Genomic DNA, 10,590 nt, shown 5'->3' with positions numbered 1-10,590 from the left:
AACGTTATAGGTTTGTGTTAAACGACATTAGATGCTATTTCATATGGTTTTGAACAATTTGGAATAGCTATAAATCATTTTACAACCATTTTGACAAGTTTCCAAACATTACCAATCAATTTGAACAATTTTGCATCATTATAGCTTCGTTTTAATCATCGTTAGACGCAGTTTTATATGATTTTGAACAACTTTGAATTGATATAGATCATTTTGCAGTCATTTAGACAAGTTTCCAAACATTACGAACCAAGTTTCAATAATTTTGACAAATTTTGCATCGTTATAGGTTCGTTTTAATCATCGTTAGATGCAGTTTTATACGATTTTAAACAAATTGGAATGGATATAAATCATTTAAAATCATTTTGACAATTTTCCAAACATTACCAACCAAGTTTAATTTGTAACATAGTTATTTTGACTGATTTTAATATTATTTAATATTGTTTTATTCATTTTTAAATCATATGTGTTACTTTTATATTTTCAAACTTAACATTTTCTTCATATTTTGACGTAAGCTATATTTTTATAACGATTTGTTAATTTAGTTTAATTGATGTGATGGTTTTTTGTGTCTACTTACATAGATTTTGGCTGATGATGACTTAAAAGTCGAAACCGGTACCAATAGACATTAAAATACAAGCAAGTACGAAGTTTAATATAAAATAATTTCCTTCATATAAGTTTCAATCATTTTGAACAATTTTGCATCGTTATAGGTTGGTTTTAAACAGCATTATATGCAGTTTTATATGATTTTGGATTACTTGGAGTGGATATAAAGTCTCCAACCCTTATCAACCAAGTTTCAATCATTTTGAACAATTTTGCATCGTTATTGGTTTGCTTTAATCATCGTTAGATGCAATTTTATGTGGTTTTGAACAAATTTGAATGGATATAAATCATTTTGCAATCATTTAGACAAGTTTCCAAACATTGTCAATCAAGTTTCAATGATTTTGAGCAATTTTGCAACGTTATAGGTTTGCTTTAATCAACATTAGATGCAATTTTGTATGATTTGGAACAACTTGGAATGCATAAAAATCATTTTACAATCATTTAGACAAGTTTTTAAATATTATCAACCACTTTTCAGTCATTTTGAACAATTCTGCATTGTTATAGGTTAGTTTTAATTATCATTAGACACAGTTTTATATGATTTTGAAGAATTTAGGTTGGATATAAATCATTTAGACAAATTAATATCTGTGAAGTTAGCTTAAAATGATTCTTTTCTTTTTAACTTTTAACAATTTTGCATCGTTATATCTTAGTCTTATCAAAAAACTTTTATAACACAATTTGTAGCAAATTTTGTTCTTAACAATATTGCTCTCTTGTATATTTGCTCTCAGATACGTCAATATCGAGAAAAATACCAAAATATGAAAATTTTATGAATTTCGCTGTTCTACAAATTGTTAATGGTAACACTTGGAAATCGGAGCATGTTATAAAAAAACTTTTTGAACGAAAGTTGTAGCTAATCTTATTCTTAGCAATATTGCTCTCTTGTATATTTGCTCTCAGATTCGTCAATATTGAGAAAAATACGAAAATTTGATGAATTTCCTTGTTTTACTATTAGCTAATGGTATCCTTCGGGAATAGAAGCATGTTACAAAAATACTTTTAGAACAAAAGTTGTAGCTAATCTTATTCTTAACAATATTGCTCTCTTGTATATTTGCTCTCAGATTCGTCAATATTGAGAAAAATACGAAAATTTGATGAATTTCCTTGTTTTACTATTAGCTAATGGTAACATTCGGGAATCGAAGCATGTTACAAAAATACTTTTAGAACAAAAGTTGTAGCAAAATTTATTCTTAACAATATTGTTCTCTTTCACTTTTGCTCTCAGATTCGTCAATATTGAGAAAAATACAAAAATTTGATGAATTTCCTTGTTTTACTATTAACTAATGGTATCATTCGGGAATCGAAGCATGTTACAAAAATACTTTTAGAACAAAAGTTGTAGCAAAATTTATTGTTAACAATATTGTTCTCTTTCATTTTTGCTCTTAGATGTGTCAATATGGAGAAAACACAAAAATGCTAAAATTTAATAAATTTTGTTGTTTCTTAATGGTAACATTTGGGAATCGGAGCATGTTATCAAAAAACTTTTATAACAAAAGTTGTAGCAAATTTTGTTCTTAACAATATTGCTCTCTTGTATATTTGCTCTCAGATTCGTCAATATTGAGAAAAATACGAAAATTTGATGAATTTCCTTGTTTTACTATTAACTAATAGTATCATTCGGGAATCGAAGCATGTTACAAAAATACTTTTAGAACAAAAGTTATAGCAAAATTTATTCTTAACAATATTGTTCTCTTTCACTTTTGCTCTCAGATTCGTCAATATTGAGAAAAATACGAAAATTTGATGAATTTCTTTGTTTTACTATTAGCTAATGGTAACATTCTGGAATCGAAGCATGTTACAAAAATACTTTTAGAACAAAAATTGTAGCAAAATTTATTCTTAACAATATTGTTCTCTTTCACTTTTGCTCTCAGATTCGTCAATATTGAGAAAAATACGAAAATTTGATGAATTTCCTTGTTTTACTATTAGCTAATGGTATCATTTGGGAATCGAAGCATGTTACAAAAATACTTTTAGAACAAAAGTTGTAGCAAAATTTATTCTTAACAATATTGTTCTCTTTCACTTTTGCTCTCAGATGTGTCAATATCGAGAAAACACAAAAATGCCAAAATTTAATGAATTTTGTTGTTTTACTTGCTCTTAATGGTAACATTTGGGAATCGGAGCATGTTATCAAAAAACTTTTATAACAAAAGTTGTAGCAAATTTTGTTCTTAACAATATTGCTCTCTTGTATATTTGCTCTCAGAGACGTTAATATCGAGAAAAATACGAAAATATGAAAATTAAATAAGTTGACATATCTTAATTTTTTCGCAAAATCACCATCCGTTCTATCACTAATATAAATCATTTTGCAATTATTTAAACAAGTTTCCAAACATCATCAACCAATTTTCAATCATTTTGATCAATTTCGCATTGTTATAGGTTAGTTTTAATCATCATTAAATGCAGTTTTATATAATTTTGAACAACTTGGAATGGATAAAAATCATTTTGACACATTTTCAAACATCATCAACCAATTTTCAATCATTTTGAACAATTTTGCATTATTATAGGTTTATTTTAATCAACATTAGATGCAGTTTTGTATGATTTTGAACAATTTAGGTTGGATATAAATCATTTAGACAAATTAATATCTTTGAAGTTAGCTTAAAATTGATTTTTTCTTTTCAATTTGTTCTATTTTCGATGTAACCTTGATTTTTTCGGATAATTTAGTTGGATTTATTTCAAAATTAGTTTCACCCCAGTTAACGTAATCTAAAAATACCCAACAAAAGTAAAACTCTTTTACATAACACACTGTCTCCCGATCGCGATACAACGTTGAGTAAGCGAAAGAACGTTTTCTTTCAACTACACGATACCCACACCAAACGGAGCGTGACTTTGTCCACGCATTGTGTCCGAACTTATTATGTATAAAACAAGAACCTTAAATAATAAAAATGGCTATTTAACATGCACGCGATTCTCGTTTGAAATTTCCAATTCAACCCTCGATTAAATAAACTTTCTTTTTTTAGAAACGTTTCCATCCTGATTTTGAATCGAACTAAATTAGTAATGAATTGATTTTATTTGTCACCAGATCGTTGGAATTCCGATTCAAGGTTGTTTTCGACTCCACCCTTCCTTGTTCTTGTGCTATAAGTTATAAGCTGCCCGTTTTAAGTGCGTACAGGATATCGAACGAGACATTCCAATCTTAAAACGACCTTTCAGAAGAACCAATTTTATCTTATACATCGAAGCAAATCGAAACAAAGAGAAGAATTATTTATTATCACATTTTCTTTATTCATTTTCAAAGTTACAACACAATTTTTTTGATAATAACATAAATATCTTTATTATTTAAGTATATACATACACAACTCCTTATTATTATTGGCATAACCTTAAAATTAACATGAATAAGTGATTAGATTAATGGAGATAAGTCTTGGGATGTTTATTTTTATTATAGACTAGTTTTTTTTTGTCATTTTTTTTTACATTAACCCTCCTCATAATTAAAAATACACAAATAATTCTTATTAATAACTAACGGAGTAACTTCCACTGGCGTAATCAACACCTGTTAAAGGATGAGGTTGAGAAACTTGAGGTTGGCTATTAAAATTAAAATGAGATTGAGGTCGATAAGGTTGTTGATAAGTGTTTTGTTGATAACTCGGTTGTTGATAATTTGATTGCTGATAACTCGGTTGCTGATAATTCGATTGCTGATAACTCGGTTGTTGATAATTCGATTGCTGATAACTCGGTTGTTGATAACTGGGTTGTTGATAACTACTTTGCTGATAATTAGATTGCTGATAACTCGGTTGTTGATAACTAGGTTCTTGATAATCTTGCTTAGTATTAGTATAAACCGGTTGAGATTGGTAATTTTGACTCTGAAAGCTTTGATAACTCGGCCTATTGCTATAAACATTATTATTATTGACGCTATTTTCAGAATTAAAAGCATCATTCTTGTAATAAGCAGCGGGATCTTCGCGATATTGCCCATCATCCTCTTCATTCGGCGCTAACGGCCTCAAAGCTTGTTGATTATTAGTTAAAGTAGGTGGAGCCACCGTGATGTCTTGCCCGGCTGGTTCAAATCCTCTTCGAGTGGCTCCATATTCAACCTCGCGCAATTTTCCTTGATCATCTATATAACCATATTTCCCATAAACCTCTCCATTCGGGTATTTAGTTTCGATCTTATACGAGCCATCAGCCCCTTCATAACCGTAACTATAAGACCCATCTTCGTTGTGTTTATTAATTTGCTTCAAAATTGGAACTGGGGTGGTGTATTGTTGAGCCAAAATTATTGGCACAAACACTAAGAGTATCTAAAAAAAGAAGAAATAAATGGAAAAAAGTGAAAATAAGAAATAAAAGTCTTCAAGGTTATTAATTTATAAAGTGCAACTTAAGACCTTGATATTTAAAAAGTTATATTTATATCAAATAAGATAATATTTATTATGAAAAATAAAATTAATCAATTTAATTATTAATCATAATTAATAAAAATGATACTTACGAATATTAATTGCATCTTGGTGGACACAACGAAGAAAAACAAGTCGATAAACGGGCCTCGCCCAATATCGTTGGTTCTTATATAGTTTTCAGTTTCCCCCACAGTTGCGGTTCTTGCACGCTGAAGGTTGGCTCAATTCTAAACCGATTCAACATCCAATGCGGATTATTACTTCCGAATGTACAAATTAATAATTCATAAATTTCTCAAAAAAATAATAAATTTAAATCTTCGCCTCAAATTTATTAATATTAATAAGATCTCCCTCACTTATTTAGTAATCAATTAATTTATGTGGAATCGTTCGATATAGAACACCTGTATTTGTAGTTGATTTAAACCCGTATTTATGTATTTTCCAACATTAAATGCCATTGGATTGTTTTGCTCTCCATAACACACCTCTTGAATACTTTTTATATGGTAATTTTATTTAAAATTCCTTAGCTACTTTTTTTTACTTCATTTTTACTCCAGTGAAAATTATAGATTTTCGTATTGATTAGAAAATTTTAACCTAATTTGATGTATCACACCCCGTATCTATCTTAAAACTCATTTTTACCAGTATATTTAATCAGTAAATGTAATTAATCAGTGTTTTGTTTTCGGCCATCTTGAATTAAAGAGATTAAAGTATCTAGAAACATTTCGGTTTAGCCTTCTGAAAAATTAAATATAATGTATTTTTGATAAATATTGAAATGATTGTAATAAGAATCAAAAATGCTTTAATTTGATACCAAACATGATATACTTGGGTTAAAAAATAAACAAGTTAGGTTGGAAACTGTCAAATGTCAAAATTAAATATAACGATTTTTTGATAAATGTTGAAATGATCTTAATAAGAATCAAAAATGCTTTCATTTGATACCAAACATGATATACTTGGGTTAAAAAATAAACAAGTTAGGTTATAAACTGTCAAATGTCAAAATTAAATATATCGATTTTTTGATAAATATTGAAATGATCTTAATAAGAATGAAAAATGCTTTCATTTGATGCTAAACATGATATATTTGGGTTTAAAAATAAAAAAGTGAGGTTATAAACTGTTAAATGTCAAAATTAAATATATCGATTTTTTGATAAATATTGAAATGGTCTTAATAAGAATCAAAAATGCTTTCATTTGATACCAAACATGATATACTTGGGTTAGAAAATAAACAAGTTAGGTTGGAAACTGTCAAATGTCAAAATTAAATATAACGATTTTTTTATAAATATTGAAATGATCTTAATAAGAATGAAAAATGCTTTCATTTGATGCTAAACAGGATATATTTGGGTTTTAAAGTAAAAAAGTTAGGTTATAAACTGTCGAATGTCAAAATTAAATATATCGATTTTTTGTTAAATGGTCTTAATAAGTATCAAAAATGCTTTCTTTTGATACTAAACATGATATACTTGGATTAGAAAGTAAACATGTTAGGTTATAGACTGTCAAATGTCAAAATTAAATATAACGATTTTTTGATAAATATTGAAATGATCTTAATAAGAATCAAAAATGCTTTTATTTGATGCCAAACATGATATATTTTGGTTAAAAAGTGAAAAAATTAGCTTAGAAACTGTCAAATGTCAAAATTAAATATATCGATTATCTGATAAATATTGAAATAATCTTAATAAGAATCAAAAATGCTTTCATTTGATACCAAACATGATATATCTGGGTTAAACAATGAAAAAGTTAGGTTATAAGCTGTCAAATGTCAAAATTACATGCAACATTTTTATGATAAATATTGAAATAATGTTGATAAGAATCGAAAATGCTTTCATTTGATACCAAACATGATATATTTGGGATTAAAAATAAAAAAGGTAGGTTATAAACTGTCAAATGTCAAAATTAAACATAACGATCTTTTCATTAATATTGAAATGATCTTAATATGAATCAAAAATGCTCTTATTTGATATTAAATACGATATGTGTACGTTAAAAAATAAAAAAAAAAGATAGGTTATAAACTGTCAAATGTCAAATAACCGCCATTTTGTTTTGCTAAAAATTAATATATCTCTATAACGATCGGAGATAAATAAGCCAAGTTTGGATTCATTTTAAAGGATTTTTAATTTTCTATCCATTAACGTTAAAAACACAGCGTTATAACTAAAAAAATTGTCTAAATTGATGCTTATTAAAACTAATCGAGATTGAGAGAGGTAAATATAACGATTTTTTGATAAATATTGAAATGATCTTAATATGAATCAAAAATGCTTTTATTTGATGCCAAACATGATATATTTGGGTTAAAAAATAATAAAGTTAGGTTAAAAACTGTCAAATGTCAAAATTAAATATAATGATTTTTTGATGAATATTAAGATCATCTTAATAAAAATCAAAAATGCTTTCATTTGATGCCAAACATGATATATTTGAGTTAAAAAGTAAAAAAGTTAGGTTGGAATCTGTCAAATGTCAAAATTAAATATAATGATTTTTTGATAAATATTGAAAAGATCTTAATAAGAATCAAGAATGCTTTCATTTAATACCAAGCACGATAAATATGTTTATGTTAAAAAATAAAAAAGATAGGTTATAAACTGTCAAATGTCAAATAACCGCCATTTTTTTTTGCTAAAAATCAAGATATTTCGATAACCGTTGGAGAGAAATAAGTCGAGTTTGGGTTCATTTGAAACGATTTGTTATTTTGTATCCATTAATTTAATCCCATTATTTGTATTAATATTGTTTTTATTTTATGATATACAGAGTGTCCAGAAATGACGTGTACAACGCAAGACCCAACTTATCTATATGCAACATAGCTTAGTTTAGCCTCTAGAGGGCTTTAAAAATAATATTTTTTTTTAAATAAGTCGAAAATCAGCAAAAAAAAAAAACTTTGTCACAATAATTTATTCATCCATATCTTTTTAACCCCCTGTACAAACACTACCATTTTTCTTTTCTGAATATTTAGTTACTTTCATTTAGAAACTATTTTCTCTCTTACAAAATTTCAGCTGGGTGAACGGTTTAGCCACAAAAAAATATTTTCTAAATCCCCACAAGCGCGAATTAGTGATGTCTACCTTACATCACATCTAATAATTTTTTTTTTAATAGTTGGCTAGGTGTTATTAATTTTAAGAACAAAAACAGTTTGTTACTTAAACTTGACAGCGGTATTCGTAATTCTCATTTTGCGTTTTATCTTTAATTCATCATGAATTTTTAAAGCCCTCTAGCGACTAAATTATTTTATTTTTTTTAACAATTTTATATAGATAAGTTGAGTTAAATCATCATACTTTTGGTTAAGGTACTTGTGGTCTTCCGTTGTACACGTCATTTCCGGACACCCTGTATTTGGGTTAAAAAATAAAATAGTTAGGTTGGGAACTGTCAAATTTCAGAATTTAACAACGATTTTTTGATAAACATTGAAATGATCTTAATATGAATCAAAAATGCTTTCATTTGATGCCAAACATGATGTATTTGGGTTAAAAAGTAAAAAAGTTAGGTTATAAACTGTCAAATGTCAAAATTAAATATAACGATTTTTTGATAAATATTGGAATAATATTGATAAAAATAAAAAAAGTTTTCATTTGATGCCAAACACGATATATTTGGGTTAAAAAATAAAAAAGTTAGGTTAGGAACTGTCAAATGTCAAAATTAAATATATCGATTTTTTAATAAATATTAAAATGATCTTAATAAGAATCAAAAATGCTTTAATTTGTTACCAAACATGATATATTTGTATTAATATTGTTTTTATTTTATGATATGTTTGGGTTAAAAAATAAAATAGTTAGGTTGAGAACTGTCAAATGTCAAAATAAAACAACAATCTTTTAATTAACATTCAAATGTTCTTAATATGAATCAAAAATGCTTTCATTTGATGCCAAGCATGATGTATTTGGGTTAAAAAATAACAAGTTAGGTTAGAAACTGTCAAATGTCAAAATTAAACATAACGATCTTTTGATTAATATTGAAATGAGCTTAATAAGAATCAAAAATGCTTTCATTTGATACCAAATTTGTTATATTTGGGTTAAAAAATAAACTAGTTAGGTTGGGAACTGTCAAATGTCAAAATTAAATATATCGAACTTTTGATTAATATTGAAATTATCTTAATAAGAATCAAAAATGCTTTAATTTGATACCAAACATGATATACTTTGGTTAAAAAAAAAAGTTAGGTTATAAACTGTCAAATGTCAAAATTAAATATAACGAGCTTTTGATAAATATTGATATGATGTTAATAAGAATCAAAAATGCTTTCATTTGATGCCAAACATGATATATTTGGGTTAAAAAATTAAAAAGTTAGGTTATAAACTGTCAAATGTCAAAATTAAATATAACGATTTTTTGATAAATATTAAAATCATGTTAATAAGAATCAAAAATGCTTTAATTTGATACCAAACATCATACACTCGGGGTAAAAAATAAAAAAATTAGTTATAAACTGTCAAATGTCAAATAACCGCCATTTTGTTTTTGCTATAAATTAAGATATCTCGATAACGGTTGGAGATAAATAGGTCGAGTTTGGGTTCATTTTAAAGGATTTTTCACGATAATTACAAATATAATTATGTTATTTTTACCATTAATGATAAAAAAAGAAGAGCTTTATAATTAAAAAAAAATTCTAAATTAACCCTTGTTGAGAAAAAAATACGACATTATTCGACTAATCGATGTTGAGAGAGGTCGAGATAATCCAACGAGTTGAATTGATCTGGGAGACATATTTGTTGGTCCACTTGATGGCTAGACTAATGGGGCAATATTGTTATTGAAGACGATTTTAAGTAGAAAAGGATTAGATAACACCACGTGTATGCATGAATTTAATTATAAAATTAATAACACAAGAAGATACCAAAGTTTAATTAATTTAAAAAAAATCTGATTTATTATTAATTATTATCACGTTATTACATAACATTTTACAATCGATATACTAAACACTTTCACGTTCTAACATTCTAAGCCGTGATATAATCATAAAATGAACTTATTACAACCACGCAAAACAAAGATTTTATCCTAACAAAAAAAAAATTTCTAACAATTTCATTAAATCCGTCACACTTCGTGAGGATCATTTCAAGATCAAATTCCTGCCAAGGACACAATCGAACCACAAAAAAAAAGCGAAGATATCGTTCTCGATTGTCGCGACAGCCCATAAAAGAAAAAGTTTCGCTCGAAAATTGGGCGTTACATTAATAAACGCGCTTTTTGTTTGCGTAAAAACGAGGGGAAATCCACGTCGATTGTAATCATCGCGAAAGCCACCGAAAAGGAAAATGCGGAAGTACGCCGCAGTATTCTTTTCAAAACGACGTCGACTTTAATCAATTATGTTAAT

The 10,590-nt window shown here is 27.0% G+C and overlaps 2 protein-coding genes across 2 annotated transcripts in view; one reads left to right on the top strand and one right to left on the bottom strand.

The window, feature by feature from the left end:
- LOC111420585 (nuclear transcription factor Y subunit gamma) overlaps positions 1–10,590 on the top strand; it is an 83,771-nt gene that overhangs the window by 33,136 nt on the left and 40,045 nt on the right. The window lies entirely within an intron of this gene.
- Positions 3,931–5,300, bottom strand: LOC111420584 (vacuolar protein-sorting-associated protein 36-like). The gene is made up of 2 exons (XM_023053601.2): positions 5,198–5,300; positions 3,931–5,003 (listed from the first exon to the last, which is right to left on the bottom strand). The coding sequence occupies exons 1-2, from the start codon at positions 5,210–5,212 to the stop codon at positions 4,194–4,196; spliced, it is 825 nt and encodes a 274-aa protein (XP_022909369.1). The 5' UTR covers positions 5,213–5,300; the 3' UTR covers positions 3,931–4,193.

Source organism: Onthophagus taurus, chromosome 3 (assembly GCF_036711975.1).
Source record: "Onthophagus taurus isolate NC chromosome 3, IU_Otau_3.0, whole genome shotgun sequence".
NCBI classification, from domain to species: Eukaryota; Metazoa; Arthropoda; class Insecta; order Coleoptera; family Scarabaeidae; genus Onthophagus; species Onthophagus taurus.
The sequence above is the reverse complement of the archived record's forward strand: the minus strand, read 5'-3'. Positions and strand labels throughout refer to the sequence as shown.